The sequence below is a fragment of the Marmota flaviventris genome, chromosome 11 (assembly GCF_047511675.1).
Source record: "Marmota flaviventris isolate mMarFla1 chromosome 11, mMarFla1.hap1, whole genome shotgun sequence".
In the NCBI taxonomy this organism is placed as follows: Eukaryota; Metazoa; Chordata; class Mammalia; order Rodentia; family Sciuridae; genus Marmota; species Marmota flaviventris.
In genome coordinates, this window is record NC_092508.1 from 103,021,319 (window position 1) to 103,042,310 (window position 20,992).

At 55.1% G+C, this 20,992-nt stretch overlaps 1 protein-coding gene across 2 annotated transcripts in view; it reads right to left on the reverse strand.

The window, feature by feature from the left end:
• Gli2 (GLI family zinc finger 2) overlaps positions 1 to 20,992 on the reverse strand; it is a 170,468-nt gene that overhangs the window by 11,658 nt on the left and 137,818 nt on the right. Inside the window, exons 3-9 of one of the 2 annotated variants that reach the window (XM_071619407.1) lie at positions 19,542 to 19,744; positions 17,548 to 17,733; positions 5,252 to 5,453; positions 4,417 to 4,630; positions 3,080 to 3,202; positions 741 to 747; positions 58 to 233 (exon numbers count right to left, since the gene is read on the reverse strand). In XM_071619407.1, coding sequence (XP_071475508.1) covers positions 58 to 233; positions 741 to 747; positions 3,080 to 3,202; positions 4,417 to 4,630; positions 5,252 to 5,453; positions 17,548 to 17,733; positions 19,542 to 19,744 — 1,111 coding nt within the window. The remainder of the gene's footprint in view (positions 1 to 57; positions 234 to 740; positions 748 to 3,079; positions 3,203 to 4,416; positions 4,631 to 5,251; positions 5,454 to 17,547; positions 17,734 to 19,541; positions 19,745 to 20,992) is intronic. The other variant, XM_027936868.2, reaches the window with a different exon arrangement.

The following is a 20,992-nucleotide window of genomic DNA, read 5'->3' on the forward strand; positions in this document are numbered from 1 at the left end:
ACCGTGGGCAGAGGCTGGAACGTGGGGTGGAGTCTGGGATGTGGGCTGGAGGCTTACGTGCACCAGCTGCTCCTGGGTGTCATACTCCTTGCTGCAGTCCTCCCAGTGGCAGTTGGTCTCGTAGATGACCACCTCGGCCTCCTGCTTACAGTCGTCCCTGTCCAGGTCTTCCTTGAGGTCAGCCAGCTGCTCCTGGTGGCGGGGAGAGCAGATCACACCCTCATGAGCCGTGTCTAGCACGGGATCCTATTAGCCCTGTGCAGAATGCCAAGGACCCTGAGCAGACAGAGGTGTGGACACACGTGCACACATACGGACATGTGCAAACACATACACACACACACTCATCCAGAAGATCCCCGTCCATAGCTCTTCTTATCAGCAGCTGTCCTTTCTCTAGGGCTGGCTTGTCACCACCAGGTATTCCATCACCTCTTGCTTCTACTGACAGCCAAGGAGGACAGGAGAGAGCAGGGCAGCGACTTTTGTTTATTTGGGTTGGTCTCCACTGTGGGGAGCTGGGGTGGGCTCCGTGGGCTTTGGGAGGAGGAACATTTTTTTATTTATAATGTGTGCAGGGCCTGCTCCTGACGGAGGTGACAGGAAACCAACAGGTGTCTGGCTTGGAAGTGTTACTTTCCTGTTGTTCCTCTCTGAAAGGCTCGGGAGACACCTGGATTTGCACCAGGGTAATGCAACTGTAGCTGCTCACTGCTCAGCAGAGGGAATGCCTCCAGAACATTCTCCCTGCACCGGTCCTAAAACGTAGTTTGCATTCTCGTATTACAGCTGGGAAAACTGAGGCTCTGGAAATGGTTGACCTCCTGGAACCCACAGCAAGACTGCAGCAACCTAGATCTGACTTTGAGTTTTTCACGTTATTAGGGCCCAGGAAAGCCCCATTTCAAGGTGGGGCTTCCCCACCCCAGCTGGTGCCAACCCAGAGCCGAGGGGAGCCTCTGAGTCATGGGGACAGACCAGAGGAACCTGCAGGGGGGGTTGGGAGGGCAGATCAGATGCCCCAGGCTGAGAGAGGGAGGGCCCAAAATGTTCTGTCGAGGACTTTCTAATACGCCACTCATTTACCAGTCAGGCTTGGAACAAAGCCGAGTGAAGAGGTGACCTTACAAACACTTGCTTGATATTTCAAACTATTTTCAAAAATAGGAGGAAAATGTTCTATCTTTCCAAATAGCCTCTGGGGACAGCATGCCCAGTGCAGGTGAAGGGGAGCATCTCTTGCCATGGTCAAGAGCCCTAACGGATGCTGGCTCCTGAGATTTAGCCAAACTGAGTCCATTTCTAGGAGCCCAGAAATCAGCAGAAATGGCTCCCGGCTGTGGGGTGCCGATCACCTCTTGGCCTGACTTTTCCACGGGGGACTCAAAGAACTCTTCCTAAAAAGGCTCCCGGCTGTTTTCAGGGTAACTTTAAATAATGCACTCTCTGAAAGGAAACCAGCACTATAACTGGGCTGAGTGGGGACCACGGGACAGGACCCTCAGGAACGCCTCCTCCTGCATCTTTAGCAGAGGAGGGCGGCTGAAGGGAGACCGTGGAGAAGGGACCCCCGGGTCTCCTAATGCCACTCCTAATGCATTTGAAGGAACACCGGGAGTATTTTGCTATTTCCAGACACTGAAGGCTCGGCTCACTTCAGACAAGACCCAGGGAGACTGGTGGGCTGACAAGTGGAGGGAAGCTCCCAGGACACGACCACGGGTCCCTTGGCGACGCTGGCATCATCCTTGGCTGCAATTCTGAGCGCTTCGGCAGAGCAGAGATTCATCGTGCTGCATTTTTCTGCCAAGGCAAAGCCGCCCGTCCACCTTGCTGTGAATCAGGACTCGGAGTGACAGGAGGACCACCCCCTCGTGATAAAATGCTTTCCTTCCACGGACATCCCCAGCAGCTGCTGAGCGGGGAGGGGGCTCTGTGCGGCCCACCTGGGCTGGAGGGCGGTCCCAGGGCCCCCCTGATGGCGGGTGGGACATGGGCCTCCCAGGTGCTCAGTGCCTGACTCCCGCCCCGCCTGCCACTCCAACCTGTTTATCTTCCCTGGATATGTGCTGTCCTCATCCATTTCAACGACCCCTTATGATGGCCAGCCTCATGAAAGCCATGCATCATGTAGAGACTGGTTTTGGTGTCAGCGACGGGGAGAATTTGTCACCAACCCCTGTTTGTCTGACAATAACAGGGCCCGATATTTCATGAAAATTAAGTGCCCAGAGCATGCCCGATGGTTTACAGTCGTGATAAAGGATGGTCCGGCAGATGTGGGGAGACAGGGTACCAGGCATCCTTGGTGGCCGACCTGGGGATTCTGTAGTAACAGATGGCAACTGGGTCACTGTGTGAGGGCTGGGTGGGCCAGGTGGGTCACCTTCAAAGTCAGCAGGCCCTTTGCATGACTGGCCCTTGCTCCAAGATTGGGAATTCTCTGTCTGCCATCTTGGGGCTTTAGAATAAGTGGCACAAAGATCTTGGCTATCCAACAGGCCAGCCCCAGGCTGTAAGCTGCTGGTTCTCACTCCTCCTGCCAGAAATCATACTCCCTTCCCTGTCCCAAGATGATCCAGGAGCTAGGTTGAGTGTCTGGGCAGATGCGAGTCCAGTGACCTCGGAGAGCCAGTGGCAATGAAGGTGACGGAGCGTGGACGGAGTTCCGGGATGAGGGCAGCCCAAGGAGCCTGGGCCGTTCAGGGATGTAAGCAACGCATTTTGGCCGAGGCATATGCTGCTCAAGATTGAGGCATGGGGAGAGGTGGCCACAGCAGGGACAAGGTGGAAGGGCAGGTGGGAGTTTGTTCATTCATTCTTTTATTCATTCATTGATAAACATGTGGTATGTACAGGTTGTGAGGCAGTCATGGCTCTGGGAACCATCTCGCCCTCTCTGATTGGTTCGTTTGTTCGTTCGTTCGTTCATTCATTCATTCACACAGCCACCCATCTACCCACCCTCCATTCACTGGTCCATTCCTTTTCATCCACAGGTGAAAGGCCCAAAGGCAGCCAACCCAGGAGAGCTGGCCTGGTCCCAGCTCAAGGCCAGTGAGGGTGGCCATCGGATTACCTGTGTCAGTCCCACTGGGGAGGCAGGCCGCAGGCCCTCAGCTTCAGTCTTGACCTTGCTCCTCTTGTGAATGGTGATGGGGTTCCCGGTGCTGCTCACAGCCGACTCGCTGCTCTGCTTGTTCTGAGAGGAGGAGCAGAGGACAGCCTGTCACACAGGTGCAGGACAGGACACCCCGAATTCGGATCGGACTCTATCTCGGACACCACCCTACACTGAACACGTAGGCCAACCCTGTGTTTGAAGCAGCAGAAGTTGGGTCTCTCAGCCTGGTCCTCCAGCCAGGGGCATACCCGGGAAGAAGGCCAGACCTAGGCCACCACCACTCCCCTTTCCATGAGCTGCCACCTCAGCTTTGCAAAGGGTGGAGGAAGGTGAAAAAGAGACTCCTTTGGAAAATGCTGGAAACCCTTGCTCATGTCCTGTTGAGGTTCAACTTCTCAGATTTCCAGAGCAGGGGACCCAGGGCCTGGCTTCTCAGCGGAAGGGCAAGGGCTGCAGTCTCAGACGACACTTCAGAAGCCCATTGTAACTGTCTGGGGAGGTGCTGGGACCATCTGGAGCTCTGGGACACAGCCATATCTGGGCACTGCACTTGCCAAGCAGTGGCCTGGGGTGCTTGCTCCTCCTCTAGGATTGTCTTCCCAAGTACCACTCAGGACCCAGGGTCCACGGGGTCTTGTGTGCACACAGGAACTTGTTTATATGCGGAGTGGCCCAGCTTAGGTGACAGGTCCCTATGTGTCGATGAGTTAGCTCAGGCTGAGAGAGGTAAAGTCGTTTGCTGCAAATCAGGAACCAGGCAGGGTCTGACAATTCCAAAGCCTGTGCCGGTCTATTATATAGTCCTGTCCTTCTCAAGCCATGTCCCCAGCTGCAAATTAAGACCTCACTGGCACCCAGGGGTGCCAGGTACCTTGCTAGGATGCCCAGGCAAGGCCTAAGGCCTATTGGAGAGTCAAGGTGTTTGAGAACATTCTGGAAACAGATGCTGTAAGATGAACCTGCACGAACATCATCACGGTTGGTTCATCCATTCATTTCACACGCGGTGCGTGGTGTGCCTACGTGGTGCCGGACCCCGTGAATTGGAGGGTTCTCCATCCACTCATTGTGTTTATTGGACCAGAGACAGCAGACCCCAGAGGCTGAAAGGTTGCCATGGACAAAGCCCAGGGCTCCCCCATCATTCAGCCCCTTTTATCCAGAAGACGTCCCACCAGCCACCCCGGGTCCCAGAGTCCTTCCACCAATTTCCAGCATGCGTGGTCACTGAACGGCCCTTGCGGGGCCAGCTGGGTATATGGTGGCCACCTCTGCTCCTTGGGCCCACCTACCTGGTTGGCATCGCTCACACAGTTGCTGCCGCTGCTCAGCTGGGTGGACACAGCACTGATGGAGGTGAGGGCCATGGGTTGCTGAGCCAGGAAGGTGGGCGAGGGCTGGATCAGGGGTGGCGTGTGTCCGAAGGCGGAGCCCAGGCCTCTCTGCTGGCTCAGGATCTGCTGGTAGGCCACGGGGTTGATGGGGTGGGGGAAGGTGAAGGCTGGGCTGCAACGGAGAGGAGGTGAGGATATGGGGGAGAGGCAGGGGCCTCCGTTAGGCTGAGACTTCCTGGACAGAGAAGACCCTGCCCAGGGCACCGAGAAGGGCATGGTACGGGCTGCACCATCCCTAAACCAGCGGCGGCTCCCCTTTCTTTGCCTGTCCCTTGGGCCTTTCGTGCTTAGCTCCTGGGGTGCAGCCTTCACCCCCCTGGCAGGGTGTCCCCCTGCAGATGCCAGGCTCCATTTCACCCCCACATCCTTAGCTGTCATCGCCCTTGTCTGTAAGCCACTCTTCCCAAAGCAGGACACTGAGGAAATGCTGGTGACTCTGGACAACCAGGCCATCAAAGACATGGTGGTGGCTTCCTGTTTGCTCCTTCTAGCACCCCAGGGCCGGGGGGCTGCTGCCCTGTGTGAATCCCTTGTGACAGGGCTGTCCGCGATGACAGTCTCCTCTGTTGGCACGCTTGGTCACCTCCTGACTTCTTCTGAAGTCACAAGTGCTGATTCACAGATGAACCTTTGCTCCTCAGGTTCAAAGTGCCCACTGAGAAGCCAGACCCTCCCCTGGGGGACCCCGGCCCAGCTCCCCGTTCTCAGCCCTTGGCTTGTCAGCAGGGCTCACCTGAGGGCACCGGCGGACAGGTGCCCGTAGGAGCCGCTGGCCGCGGAGCTGCTCCGGGAGTTGTTGATGTAGGCCACCAGGGAGTTGGGCGAGGTCCGGATCATGCGCTGCAGGTCGAGGCTGGCATCGGAGAGCGGGGAGATGGACAGCGCCCGCTTGCGGCTCAGCCGGGGGGTCACCCGGGGGCTGGAGAATCGCGACACTGTGGAGCAGCCAACAGGAGTGAGCATCACCGGGATTGGGGGAGGTACGGGAGCGAGGAGGACACACAGGCAGGGGACAGGAAGAGCCCACGAGGTGTCCTCCTGGGAATCTCAGCTCTGCCCTCCTTGTGGCTGTGGGTTCTTGGATGGGCTCATAGTGTCCCCCAGTCTCGGTTTATTTATCTGTCAAATGGAACTGATCAGATCGGGGTGTTGTAGGGAATGGAGAGGTGGTTTCTCCCAAGAAACAGGGCATGGCCAGTGTCTCCAGCCCCCTGGCCCTTCCAGACCTACCCCAAGGGCAGTGTTATGGTCTGTGTGAGCTGTCCCCCCAAAGCTCACGTGTGAGACAGTGCAAGAAGGTTCAGAGGGAAAATGATGGGGGTTGTGAGTCTTAACCCAATCAACGAATTAAACCCCTGAATTAATCCCCTGATTAACTGGGTGGTAACTGCAGGCAGGTGGAGTGTGGCTGGAGGAGGTGGGGACTGGAGCATGGCTTTGGGTATATATTTATATCTGGAAATTAGGGTCTCTCTGCTTTCTGATCATGGTGATGTGTGAGCTGCTTCCCTCTGCCGCCCTCTCCCACCAAGGTGTCCTGCCTCACCTCGAGCCCAGAGAAATGGAGCCAGCCTTCTATAGACTAAGACCCTGAAACCTCGAGCCCTCAAACTTTTCTTCTCCTCTGTTGTCCTGGTCAGATCTTTTAGTCACAGCAGCAAAAAAGCTGGCTAAAATTGTCAGCCACGGCTATGTCTAGATCTGCAGGTCCCCCAGAGGGCCAGGTGGTAAAGGCTTGGTTGTCCCCAGTCTGGTGCCACTGGGAGATGGGGCCTAACTAGAGGTCTTTAGGTCACCAGGGTGGGCCCCTGAAGGGGTAGTAAGGCCCAACCTCTCCCTCTTCCTCTCTTTTACTTCTGGGACAAGGAGGTGAGTGGTTTTGCCCTGCTGTGTGCTTCCCCCATGATGCGCTACCTCTCTACAGGCCCCAAAGTAACGGGGTCATTGGGTCATGGATGAAGCCTCGAAAACTGTGAGCCAAAATAAACCTTTTGTCTTCATAAGTTGATTATCTCAGGTATTCGTTACAGTGCTGTTAAGCTGACTGACACAGTTGCGATTCTGGTTTCCAACTCACAGCTTAGTGTTGCCCGATTTTGAGTTTTATGTGAGTGAATCATAAATTCTCTTTCATGCCTGGATTCTTTCATCCACATTATGAACTTGTGAGCTGTCTCCATGCCATCGTGTGTGTGGCGGTAACTGCTGTAGAGCAGCCCAGGGACAGGAGAGTGAACGGAGGTAGGTGTTCCAAAGTCAGATTATGTTGCAACTGGGATCACACTAAAATTGGCCCCCCAAACACACTCTGGTAGGCCACTTGCTAAACTGGGCCCTGGATGGCTACCCTATGCTCCTAGCATGATGCCTGGGCTCTTGGCTGGCTCTCCAGAACCTGTGGGGACAATAGAAAGGACATGCGCAGGAACAGCAAGCAGGATAGCATGACAACACACGAAGCTCTCCATGCCGGAGTCCCCAAGGCTGCAGGGACGTGCTGCTTTGAATGTGCCCACCACACATGCATGCCCCAGCCGTCCCTCCTGTCTGCTCTGGCCACAGGGCACACTCGGCTCAGCTTCCTGCTGGTGTCCCAGGGCCTCTTGCTCCTGCACTCCTGTGACAGAGCCCTGACCCACTGGCCTTGGGGCTATGCTTGCTTGTGCATGTGCCACCTGCTGTCCCTAGAGCTGTGGGGGTAACAGGGGTGATGCCTGTGAACCTCCCCCTCCCCCTCCCCCCAGAAGGTGAGGAGACTGCAAAGAATCCACATCTGCCAATGGAGAGGCTGCACCCCCACCCTGTGGGGCCACCATGCCTCATGGCCACCACCAAGCTAGGCCAGCCTCTGGGGGAGTCCTGGGAATTGCTGGGGAATCCCCTTCTGCTGGGCTGTGGGAGGAAACCTCTCTGGGGCTGTGGAGGGGTGGAGGGGGCCCCACAACCCTTAGACCAGGAGGGGTTTCTGGGATTCTTTTCTAACAACCTCCTTCATGGACATGGGGGATCTGAGGTTGCAGATTGGAGGAGACAGGTACAGGGGACAGAGGGGCTCTGGGCCCGGGAACGCAGACCTTGGTTGGCACAGTGGTGGGTGAGCTGGGGTGGGGCCCCGGGCACCCTGGCTGGTGTCCTCCTGCAGCCCTGGGGTTGTGAATCCAATGGGATGGCAGACACCGGGGGGCCGTGCAGCCCAGATTGGTCCCCCATCCTAACACGTGTGTGAGTCTCTATGTTGTGTACTTTGTTTTCTTTTTTTGATTTTATTTTATTGGTCCTTTTTAGTTATACATGACAGCATAATCCATTTTGTATCTTTAGACAAGCAGGGTCTATATCGTGCTCTAATTCAGACCCCACGGCCTCTCCTTCCCCTTCCCTCTCCACACCCCTGCTCCCTTCCCTCTACTGATCTTTCTGGAATTTACCATATTTACTTTTTAGATTAATTTCTTGGGGCCGTACACTGTGGTGGGAGTCGCTGTGGTACGTTCGTATAGGGACACAGGAGAGTCATGTCAGATTCATGCACTGTCTTTCCTTCTCGAAGGTGACGTGGCTTTGGGAAAGCGCCCTTTGGAGGTAAAAGCTGAGCTACTCAGAAGACTCTCTCTCTACACCGTCTCTACCTTTGCTCTTGTCAGCTCAAGATTTTTTGGTTTTGGCTATTTTTTTCCCTATGGGGACAGCTATGGGGATGCTCTGATTAGACTGTGTTCTCAGAAAGCTTATATATCAGAAACTTAACCCCCAAATTCATATGTTGGTGGCATTGGAAGGTGGGACCTTAGGGAGGGAATTAGGGTGAGGTGAGGTTCCGAGAGTGACCCTAGCTAGCATGCAGGCTCTGTCGGGCCATCTGAGGCCCTTTACCATATTATGATTCAGCAAGAATACCCTCACCAGATGCCAATACCATGTTCTTGAACTTCCCAACCTCCGGAACTGAGTTCAATCAACCTCTATTCTTTATACATTTTCCAGTCTCAAGTATTTTGTTATAGCAACAGAAAATGGCCTAGGATGAGTAAGTGCACAAAAGGTGCTCCATAGATGCTTCTGGGGACGCTGCTTGCTTGGTCCCACAGAAGGGCTAGAGCATAGCAGGTGGAGTAGAGCAGGAAGGATCCCAGGCCACACATCTGACTTAGACACAGGGAGCACAGGGGACCAGGGAGGCAGACACACTCCTCGGCCAGCTCTGAGGCTGGGCCGCAAACATGACCCTTCCATGTTTGAAGGAGGTCGGTCCCCAGACACCAAGCAGACACCCTGGCAAGTCAGCATTCAGAGCCAGCGTGCTCCTTGCAAGTGGTGTTTGGGTGAAAGCCTGTTGTCAATTCTTGAGTGACTAATAGCACACGGGCCGCCCCTATCTAGTGACACTGAAGCCCTTGGTTTCATTTAACAGCCAACACGGCCCTCCAATATCAGCTTTGCAGATAAGGAAAGGAGGCTTGGGAAGGTCGTGACTTGCTCTAGGTCCCTGAGGATTTGAACTGGAGCCCAAAGGAACCCTGCTGTGTGGCTTCCCTGGAGACACTGCCTGTCTTCAGCAGGCTTGGGAGAAGGCCAAGGTCAAGAGGACACTCCTCCCCACTTGTCAATATCCCGCTGCCTGCTTGTCCTCTGCTGTCTGAAAGGCAGGTCTGACGCAGCGGGTCTCCACCCTCAGCCTGCTCGGCCCCTCACCGCCCCTCTTGCAGGGCTGAGCTTGACAGGCACACACAGCCAGGAAACCTGGGCGTTGGCTAGAGGCCTCCTTTCTTCCTGCACAGCTGGACCTGCCGAAGTGACCTCCTGAACCCCTTTTTAAAATCCCCTCTCTCTCGAACTCCACTACCTGCCCGGGTCCAAAGCTTGCTTGAATCATCCCAGAGCCTCAAAGCTATTCAAGTCACCTTCCTTACTTTGGCAAAAGAGAGCTTTTCAGCTTACAAAGCAGATATACCCCAACCCTCCCCCTAAAACCTTCCAAAGCTCCCTAGTGCTATTGCAAAGGAGGCCCATTGCCATTATGGAAAAGGTCTACAATGTGGCCCTTGGGGTTTGGTCCTACCCCACCGGCCTCCTCCTCCCCACTCTTTCAGTCACCTGCTCAGGGACTTTGTTCACACAGCTTCTTCTGCCCACCAGTTCTTCCCTGCTGTGTGCTCAGAGCTCTTTCCAGGGGTCACCTCCCCCTGATCTCCCCAAGTGGGGCAGCTCCTCCCTGCAGGCAGACCATTCTCTCCAAACAAGGGTCGCACTGGAATCTGCACCGTTTCTGTGGTTGACAGCTTGCTTCTGTCTCTCCCCCTTCATGAATCAGGGACTCAAACTCCCCGCTGCCACCAACATGGAATCCCTGACACTGGAAATCCAGCTGGGCCACCTGCCACACAGCCATGGCATGTTGAGGGGCAGAGAAATCACAGCCACCCAAACTCAACCCTTCCTGAATGGCTCCGTGGACCAACCTAGGTCCTGCTGAAAGCACTTGAAAATGTTGAGCATGTCAATCCTCACACCTGCCCCTTTAGGAAAGGGCCCTTAATGTCCTCACTTGACAGAAGAAAACCAAAGGTATCGGGAAGCCAAGTAACAAGCCCAAGGCCATACAGCTATGGGGACAGAGACCAGGACTGAGACGCAGGTGCCTGGGTGCCCAAACCACCTTCCTATGCCCAGGGTGGGGACCAGAGGTGTCTTAGGGAAGGGATGACTATGGAGGATGGACAGACAGACACACACTCATATACATGACACAGAAACACAGACAACCTGGGCCTGTTGGCCCCCAAGCCTGTCACTTCCTTGGAGCACATCACCGAATCTCCCTGGGCCTCTCTTTCCCCATCTGTACAATGGGGACAGCGTGGCTTATTGTGGCAAAGAGTCGCCTACAACCCTGCAGATGTTCCCAGATGAAATGGCTAATTAACATAGCTTCTACTGGGGCTCGGAGGACTATCTGGATGGGCAGTGTGGGTGAGTCCACAGTTAATGACAGTGGAAAGAACAGCAGGTCTAGAAAACGATGAGTGGCCACAGCCGCCCTCCACACCCACTTCTCGGCTTCCATCTGGGGAGGCCTCTAAGTTTCTCACTTCTGATTTCTGGAGTCTGCTCCTGACAAGCCTCACTTCCAAATCTGAGGCAACACTGGATCCTCACCAGGATTCCTGTTACTTGCAAATGGGAAAACATGAGAGGGACACAAAAGATCTAGCGTCCTCTAAAACAAGAAATACACATATCTTCGTCATGCATTTAAAAAAAAAAGATTTTGCTGCTGATACATGGATCCCCACCCTCTCGGGTGCCCCTAACAAGAGGAAACAGGGCCAAATCTGACAGTGACATTCATCTCTGCTATTCCCACCCCGCGAGGGAAATGTGTTTATTAATGCGCTTCTTCCCTTGACAAATTACTAAATAGGAAGAAAAGCCTGGCACTCATTTCCCGTGGTTTTGCCTGTGATTTATGGTGAGGGGCTGGCAGAGCCACCGCATCCATTCATCTGTGGGTATGCCTGTTCCAATGCTGGTCAGCCAATGGGTGATCGGCCACCAGCCCATCCCCAGCTGGGTGGATGCCTGATACTCCCTGTTCCTGTCGGCACCTGTCTCTGGGCCTCGTTCCCCACCCTGGGCTCTTTCCTTTGCTCATTCATGTTTTGTTCATTGATTCACCAGACCACGGGGCAGCACTGAGAGCCTGCAAACATCAGCTGGTCATCACAGGGACAACTGCAGACCAGGACGGCCCTGCTTTCAGGGAGCTCACTGTCTAGGTGGGAGATGAAAATGGTACCCAGGCAGGAGTCACGAGATGCCACCTAAGCAGGATCACACTAAAGAATCCCAGAGTGCTCTGGAGACAGGGTTGCTGCTTCCCTGGGGACCACGGGAAAGGCAGGAAATGCAAGATCCAGGCCCAGGCAGACCTGGCTCTGTCTCTCTTGATGCCTCCGCACAGGGTCACTTGGGACCAACCGTCTCTGAGCTGATTCCTCAGGCAGAACATGGGTGGGCACCCACTTCAGGGCTGCCGTGGGCTGCCTGTGCATCCTCTGGCTTGGGTGATCTTCTGCAGAGCCAGGGCTGGGGATCCCCTGGAGACTGCAGACCCAGGAACCTGGGTTCATGGGCAGCAGGAGGAAGCCTTGTTCTGCACAAAAGGACCCAGGAACCTTCTCTGGTCTCCATGTCATCGTTAGCATGGGACTGGGGGCACCTTCTCATGGGGTCCGCAGAAAACATCCTTATGGTAGGACTTGAGGACCCTGAGACCCCCCTTGGCTAAGGAGCATTCCCTGCACGGCCAAATAGGTCCCCATCCAGGTATTTTCACTGGAGACACTTCTAAGGAATGCACCTTGAGGACCTCAGCCCGCCCCACAGTGAGTGGCAAATGGGGAAATATGAGAGGGACACACACCTCCCCCACCCCTTCTGCTAGGGGAGCCAAAGGAACCCAGGCTGGAGCCCGGAGGCTAAAGTTCAAGGCCACCAGAGCCATTTGCTAGTTATGTGACAGAGGCAAGAGAAACTCAGGGTGTGGACTTTGGGCTCTCAGGGAAGTGGCTCCACAGGGCTGGTCTAGCAGAGCTGTGCGGGTTTACCAGATGACCCATACCCACGTAGCATCTTATAGCAGCCCTGGCCTCTGGGACCTGGGGTCTGGTGTCATCTGCCCCCATCTCCCCTCTGTCCTAGGCTGGGCATGCACTCTCTGCCTGACTTGGGTCCCTGGCAGCCCCTCTGCTACAACTCTGTGCTATGATCAGTGTAATTGGTTTTTGCACACGGCACCCCCCACACCCCACCGGATTCTCCAGCAGCATAAAAAAACTGGTGTCAGAACGGAGGTGACATCCGAGTCAAATTAGTGTCAATATGACAATAAAATATACAGCTCAGAGGAAATATGGGCTGTAAACAGGCGACATTTCAATTGGAAACATTTCAATCTCCTCCATGTGGTGGGGGGGGGGAGGGGAGGAGGTGCGTGGAGCGGCTGTTGTTAAATCACCAACATTCAACAGCATGACTGAGAAAACTCCATCTTAGGGCCCAGGTGACAACCGGTACATTCCCCACTCTCCAGAGAGCCACTCGACACCAGGATAACCTTGGCTTCCCTCTCTGGTTCCCTGTTCCCTCCCGAGTGGCATGGCTTTGGTCTTCCTGCTGTAAATCAGGCCCCTGAAGAAGAGAGGAAATGGGCCTTCCTCCCCCCACCAGGGGCTGGGGCCCTGTGCCGCACCTCGGCCCAGGAAGTGCCCTTGGCCTGGCCCCTGTCCTGGGTGGAAGGTGGGGCGTGGAGTCTGAATCCCACGGGATGCCCTCAGAGAGGCCTCACTGCCTGCAGCCTTCCCTGACCACAGGCATTTGCACAACCTAAGTGACATTATTGTAGGTCGGGTGGAGATGGACACACGGACCTCCTCCTAGAACATGATCAAGGCTCCTGTTTCAGGAAATATGATGTTTTTACCTTTATATTTTTACATGATACTGGGGATTGAACCCCGGGATGATGTACCACGGAGCTACACCACTGGACCTTTTTTATTTTTTGATTTCATTCTGAGACAGGATCTAAGTTGCCCAGGATAGCCTCAAATTTGCCATCCTCCTGCCTCAGCTTCCCAAGTCAGTGGGATTACAGGCACGGGTCACCATGCCCAGCTTGAAGTTCCATTTATTGAATCCCAAAAGGTGAATTTACTGAAAACATTAAATATGCAATCATACAGATTGGTTAAGATAAAAATTGGTTAAGATAAAAATCTTGGTTAAGATAAAAATGGTGCTATGGTTGACACATGACCCTTCCCAGACTTGCATACCTGGGACCCACTGAAAATCCAAAAGCAGGCAGGGCCCACCCTGGCTCCCAAGGGTCATGGAAGGGGAGGGGACTGGAGGCCACCTCAAAGACAGATAAGGGCTCAGCAAGACCTGTGCCTGGGCTGTGGGCATCAGCATTGTTTGTAGCATCTTACAGACATGCACCCGAGTGACACATCACACAGACATTGGGTCTGAGCAGAAGAGCCTGAGACATTTGAAAAGGTGGAAGTGAAAATTGTAGCTCTGGCTTAGGCTGGCTTGAAAGGGCTGGGGCAGGGTTGGTGGCTCAGTGGGAGAGCACTTGCCTAGCCCGTGTGAGGCACTGGGTTCGATTCTCAGCAGCACATGTGAATAAATAAAATAAAGGTCCATTGAAAACTAAAACATATTTAAAAAGAAAGAAAGGAAGGAAGGAAGGAAGGAAGGAAGGAAGGAAGGAAGGAAGGAAGGAAGGGAGGGAGGGAGGGAGGGAGGGTTGGGGTATAGCTTAGTGGTAGAAGTCAGTGAGTCCAAAACCCTGGGTCCAATCCCAGCACACACACACACACACACACATTTAGAGAGAGAGAGAGAGAGAGAGAGAACATGAGAGCGAGCTAGTTTGGGGGAAAAAAAGTGCATTAAGTAGTGAAAAACAGAGGAGATAATTAATCCCAGGCTGCTTTGATTTCCTGGAGTTTTAATGGGTTGGGAATTACAGGAAAGAGTCACCTGTTCCTGAAATCCACAGTTATGAGCTCAACTCCCCCGCCCTCCCCGTGCCTGAGCCAGAGCCACGGACACCCTGCTCAGGCTGACTCTGGAATCTGGAGGTGCCTCCCGCGGCATCTTCAAGCTAATCAAGTTCCCAAGGCGGATGTGGAGGGGAGGAAGGAGCACGGGGGCGTGAGGGCTGTCCTGCGGCCCCTGACGTCAGCCAGCCGGGAGCTCTGAGCTCTTCCGCCCACCCGTGAGCTCACCTCCGCACTCCTCTGGCCTTGGCCTTCCTGTTGCTCAGAGATGCTCAGCCCCCAGATGCTGCCCGACGCCAGGCTCCCTGGAGAACAGAGTTGCTCCCCAGCCCCCTCCGGGCTGCCTGCCAGCCCGCAGCTGCCCTCCCACCCGAGCCGATTCTGCCCTAATTAGTCTGCATCTCTCTCTTGCAGGCTCTTTGGTAACTGCCACTCCCTCCCTCGTAGGACACACAGAGGGTCTGCTCCCTGTCCAGTGTCCCCCCACCCCCGACCTGCTGGGGCTTGCTGTTTTGCTAGGCCAGGTGCCTTTGGGGTGCCTTGGGTCCCTCCGCCACAGTAGAGCTGGTGGCCCAAGAGGGTTGGGATGGATTAAAGGGAGAGAACTTAAGAGAAGTCCTAGGACATTCCCAGTCTGCAAAGCAGTAGGGCCACAGTGGGGAGGTGCTGGGGAGCCAGGACAAGACCCAGGGAAGTTGTGCCAGAGTCATCGGGAAGCTGTGCTGCGAGGGTGACTCCTTGGGGAGAGGAGACTAGCCGCACTTGGCACACCTGGGGGCCAGGATAGACAGGGAGATGGCGAGGAAAAGCCGTCCGGACGGCCTGCGGCCTGGGCTTATGCACCAGAGGGGGACAGAGGTGCTGTAATGACTACAGAATTCTGCAAAAGGGGGTGGATTTGAAAGAGAAAAGGGTGCTGGCGGAAAGAGAGCACAACTAGCATTGAATGAGCACCTACTGTGTGCCGGGCACCAGGCTATGTGCACATATACCTGTCACTCAGGGGCCTGGTGTCACACCACCCTGACCCTGTGTGGCCCACCACCGCCTCCGGCTAAGTTAGTGATGACCAGACGGTGAGCACTGGCCTGGCCCTCCTTGCCGCCTTCCTCAGCAAGTCAGCTGTCCTCTGCCTTGGCTGGGACTGTCCTGTGCCTCTAGACTGAGCCCCGGCACAGTGAGCCCAGATGCCCTTCCTGAGGCCAGGGCTCGGGGGCTGGTTCTATGCTGTGTCCCAGAGAAGAGCAGATGATTCTGTCAACAGCAGGGCTGGGAATTCCAGCTGGAGGTTGGGGACATGTCACCTGATGTTAGGACCCCGATTGCCTGTGGTATAGTAGGGAGCCTAATTCCAGCCTCAGAAGGTGGTTAGGGGAGCTACTCAGGAGAAAATGCACGAAAACAAAGTACAGTTCTCACTCCGATTCTCGCTCTTCTCCTTTGCGCACGGCACGCATGAAGCAGGTGCTCAGGTGGCTGAAACAGGCAGACAAGCCTGGCTACCCATTTTGGCCTTTGCTGCTTTTTGGGGAAATACCTGCTTGACTTGACCCTTCTCAACTATGGTATCTTTGCCCCGTCCCCTTTCCAGCTGGCCGAGCGACACCCTAGTCCTATGCGAGGGGATCTGGTGTTTGGGGGCACCAGCATTGGCTACCTTTGCGCACGGCGTTGCTGTGGTTTGGTTTCTGTTCGGGGGTGGGGGGCAGCATGAGCTGCACACGATCCCCCAGACCCTCACCTGCTGCACCTGGAGGTCTGGTTAAGAGAAGGCAAGACACAGATGACATGTGTGTGCCCAGAGGGGCCTCGTGATCTTAGAGAGCTGCGGGCGTTCCCACCCTATGCTGTGTGCCTGGTCCTCGAAGGCACCCACACTGGGGAAGGCACAGAGGGAAGGGACCAAATGCAGGTGGCATCCCTGGGGCATGCTGTGGCCTCTCTGCAGGGCATGGCGAGGATGGCCTGGGACCACATCCACGATAGGACTGTGGTGCTCCTCCCCAGCAAAACTTTGGCTGGGGGCTCAGGAGACACTCAGGGTGGCTCATGACCCCACCATATCATCTCCAGAAAGACTGGAGGTGAGATCTAAGCTCAGGAGACGCGTCTCCGGGAGGGCTCAAGCCTGCACCTGGGCAAGGGACCACCCATGTCCTACAGACCTCTCTGGCCCCACAGCGCCCAGCGGCCCACTCCCAACTGGACGCACTCACATGGCCCTGTAGGCCCCAGAGCTGCTCTCAAGGATGGGCCATCTCCCATAGGCCTCTGACTCCTCCTATTATGGTCCATTAGGGAGAGAAAAAGCCACCCTGGGAGGGCCTGAGGAGTCCAACCTGCAGGAGCCAGCGGCCTGGCCCCAGCTGTGACTTCCTGCTCCTCTGCCTGGCCTGGACCTATGGGCAGGCTCCAGGAACAGCAGGTGGAGTAACTCTGACAGAGGAGGGGTGGGCACCAAGCCCTTGGCCCTTCCTGTCTTCGCTAGCAGAGGCTCATGGTCAGATAGACACCCGACAGGCCAGACAGGCACCGGAAACCTCTTCTATGCGGGACATCCCTGTCAGGTCCCCGCCAAACAGGCCCTCCAGCAGCCGTGGGTCTCGATGACTGACAACTCCATCCTTCAGTCACTCAGGCCCAAGCCCCTGAGTTGATCTCCACTCCCTTCTCTCTTCAACACAATTGATCTGGGAACAAATCTGTGTCATAATCTATGGGAACAACCGCTTTCACAGCTCTGTCAATGGGACCCCTGCTCCTGCCTTGTCCCAAAGCAATTCTCAGACCTCTCTTGACTCCTCTGGGCAGCCTCTGCCTACTCTCAGGGTCCCATCTTACTCTAATGAAAGCCAAAGTCATCACCAAATCCTCACTAGGCAACACTACCCACCCCAGAACACTGGCCTCACCTCCATTCCTGCCCCTCATTGGCTCCCCACCAACCATAATAAGCCCATGACCTCCTGGCTGTTTCATGAGCTCAGCAGGCACATTGATGCCTCGGGCCCTTTGCACATGCTGATCTTCTGCCTGGATTGCTCTTCTCCAAGATTTGCACACAGCTCACCTCTTCCAATTCTGTGCTTCCTAGCAGGCATTTCTCAGGCTTTCTTTTTCGAAATGGCACCCTCACTTCATCCCAGTGCTCCTGTCCCTGTTCCCCACTTTGTGCCTCTGTTTCATTTCTAACTGGCCATTTCAGCACACTGATTCCTAGGAGCGGGCAGGGTCTGTTTCTCCCATGACTCTGCAGGGTCTGCCAAAGCAGAGTTATGTCTGTTGTGATGTCCACCATGCCTGACACCATTCCCGATCTTGGCCACTCAGTGTCCCGGTGAACTGCAAGTGTGGCAGGGGACTGCCCTCTGCAGTGTCAAGAGGACCCTGTCAGTCCCCCGGTCCTGCCTTGCCTGCCCCCCCCCCACCCACCGCGGTCCACCCCACTGACACTCACCGTCCACTGGATTGAGGTAGTCGTGGAGATGGGGCGCGCTGGTGGCACTGCCGCTCTGCATCAGCAGGTCCCCGTAGGGTGCGGGGTGGCCCGCCATGAGGGTCATCTGGTGGTAATAGTCGGAGGGGTTGGTGCCCGGGGCAGGGAGGCCAAACAGCCCCCTCTCCTTAAGGTGCTCGTGGGCTACTGTGGGAGCGAGGGAGAGAGAGGCGCCGTTAGAGTCCGGTGCTGGCCCCGCCTTCACCTGCACACCTGCCAGAACACTCAGGGTGAGAGGGCCACCAAGAGTCACCAGCTGGACAGCACAGGCTCTCCACCTGCCAATGCCCACCAGCTCCCTGTCCCCGGCGCCCGCCTCAGGGCTAACTGCTCCCACCCTGCAGTCAGCTGTGCCCAGGGTGAGGAATCAGGCAGGGAGGATGGGATTCAGACTGTGGGGGGCTGGCACTGGGCGGGGGGTGGCACTGGGCGGGTGGCCCCAGCAGGGAACAACCTAGAGCTGGACACCAAGAACAATCAAGGGTTCTGATTTTCCTCGATGTGCAAAACCCGAGGCACCAGCTCTGAGCTGGCTCCGTTTTTCATCAGTGAAATGGGGGTGAGAAGGTCCCCCCCACTGACACTGCTGTGGATGACATCAGTGACAGCTTGCTGAGCACCTGCTGGGTCTGCGGCAGGCCCGGTTCTGAGGGCTCATGTGCATACTTTAATCTCAACATCAGGGTCCAGGAGGGTTCTGTCGTCCCCACTGAGCAGACAAAGACTCTGACCCCTGAGCAGCTTAACAGTGTGCAAGGTCACATGGCAGGGAGGTGACAGAGCTGGGATGGGACTCTTGGTTGGAATCTAAAGCTCAAGATCCTAACCACTGTGCTTCACAGCCTACTAGTCTTGGCCAGTACCCCCACGACATCTCGTAGGCCTGTAATGAAGAGATGAAAGCAGCCCGTGGTAGTTGCCATCCTCCTGTCTCCTCCAGAGAGTCCTGGCCTCCTGCTAGGCTGACTGCCCCATGGCCCCTTAGCATTCCAGGGCAATCTGTCATTTCTGCCTCCCACTGAGGCCCCTACATAGCTGATGGCTTCTGCCTCTTTCTAGGAACCTTTTATGGTGAGTATTAGTATCTTGAGGCTGCTATAACAAATAGGCACAAACTTGGTGCTAGTTGTTGTTAAAGCAACATGATTTTTTCCTCTTAGATTTTTTCCTCTTAGTGCAGTCTTCTTAGGAACACTGCAAGCTGCATGAGCAGGACAGCTCCATAAGGTGCTTTTTACTTTCCTTTGTGTGTGTGTGTGTGTGTATGTGTGTGTATTTGCATGCACATTGGTGCATGTGCGTTTGCACTTATGTAGCAACGGGGTGGCAGGTGGACAAGAAGTACACAATTTTAGGTCTGAAAGACATTTTTGCACCCTATGGCCCTGATCATTTGGGAGTGGCCATGTGATCTCTAACCTGGACCAATCTATCCTCTTTCTCAAGCATCTGAACTGACAGACGCAAAGTCACAGGCTCACTGACAGAGTGTCGGGGCCGGGCTACCATTTGCAGGCCTCCTGTGTTGACTTGCAAAGGGCACAGGAAACAGAGATGCTGGCAGCTGCCAGCCCCGCTCTGCCTCCCTTCTGCTCTCTCTGGGGTTCCAAGAGACACCCCTACCACAGCCCACTTTGCTTCCTGCCAGCTTCTGCAGCGGGGGCTTCACCTAGGACAGGACCTAAATATTGTCAAGGTACAGCACTCGGGGGCTGCACACAGGGGACTCTTTAATGAGCATGAAAAACAATGGACCCCCAAATCTCCAGGCTTATTTACTTAAGCAATCCATGTTCAGAGGTAGTGGGGAGAAAGCTGAGCCTGGTCACTGTCCCAGGGGACTGAGGCTGGAGAACCCAACATGAGTGATGGCTGCATTGACAGAGCCACCGGGCGCCCACCATACCATGCCCCGATACCACAGCTGCTCCTCCCAGCCCCCAGCCCCTACTCACCATCCGCGGGGCTCAGGCCCCTGGCTGCAGAGATCATGGAGAGGGTGGGGCTACTGTGCACAGACCGGAGGTAGTGCTCCATGTGGGGGTTCACGTAGGGGTGCGGGGCATTGAAGGGGGACTCCCCAGGACCAGCAGGGTGTGGGGAAAGCCGGATCAAGGAAATGTCAGAGATGACAGGACTGCCGCTCAGGGTGGGAGGCCTGTGGACACAAAGGACAATGTTCTCAGCAAGAGGATGCACAGGGAACCCTGCCCAGAACCCAAACGCAACCCGAGCAGTCTGTGATTCTCAAAGGAAGACTTTCCAGAAAAAACTACACTTTTTATTTTATACGCTGACATCCTCTGGTTGCCTCCAAATAAGAGTTGGAACACTTAACCAGTCAGGAGCCAGTGAATGCAGACCTCAAGCTGCATGCTGGTGCGGCCGCCCACCCACCGATCCCGTGTGGGCGAAGGGCATCTCTCTGCATGCTCAGCTGGGTTTGCCGAGCATGCGCTCTGCTGGCCACGCACTTCCGAGCTATATCTCTGCCTCCCCGGTGCCTGTCCAGGGCAGCGCACATGCATGCACTCGCACATCATGTTTGGAACACAGAACATGAAACACTAATGCCAGGCATAAAGTGCAAGTGGACCCCATGTTCTTAGCAGAACGTTAGAAAGAGGGAGGGGATTGGTGATGTCCTGCAAGTGCAGAGCTTTGGGTCCAGCTGGACAGCCGCAAGGGACACACTGTGCCACAGGATGAGCGGGGAGAGAAAAGATCAGGAATCAAGATGAGTTTTGAAGCTGGTACGGTGGGGAAGGTTTGGAACAGCATTCTAGCTCTGCCTCCTTGGAAATAGGTCTCGTGCTAAAGAGTCCCCGCCTTGAATGTCCACCCATAGTCAAGGAGGGACCTCACTTGGTTCCTGTAGCAGGAGCTGGCTCTGGCCAGTCCTATGTCCCCTGCTCTGTTCTCCAGGTGATGTCTGTTCCACTCAGCATGATGACAGGACTCTTTACCCCTGAGTCTGCTGGCCCGGGGTCTCCAAGAAGCTAAGGAGTACTTCCAGGTTATCTACTGCAGAACTCACACCTTAAAGACGAATCAGAATTAATGGGCATGTGGCTGCAGGATCACAACAAAGTCAATGGAAACTGCATTTACCAAGGGCTCATCTTCAATTTTTCAGAAAATTGAGAGTCTCTGTGATTTACATAGTGGAAAGACAGGTAGGTGGCGAGACTCAGACAAACCCAAGTTAGGATCCCAGCTGGATCATGCTGAGCAAGTAGCCTGATCTCTCTGAGCTCTAGTTTCCTCTTCTGTAAAATGGGGATGATGATGTGACTATTTCATAGAGTTGCCATGAGAATGAGAACCCCCCCTCCCCCCAAAAAGAAAACACTGTGCCTGAAACCCAGCAGGGGGTCCCTAGGTGAGAGCTGGTTTGGTATTAGAA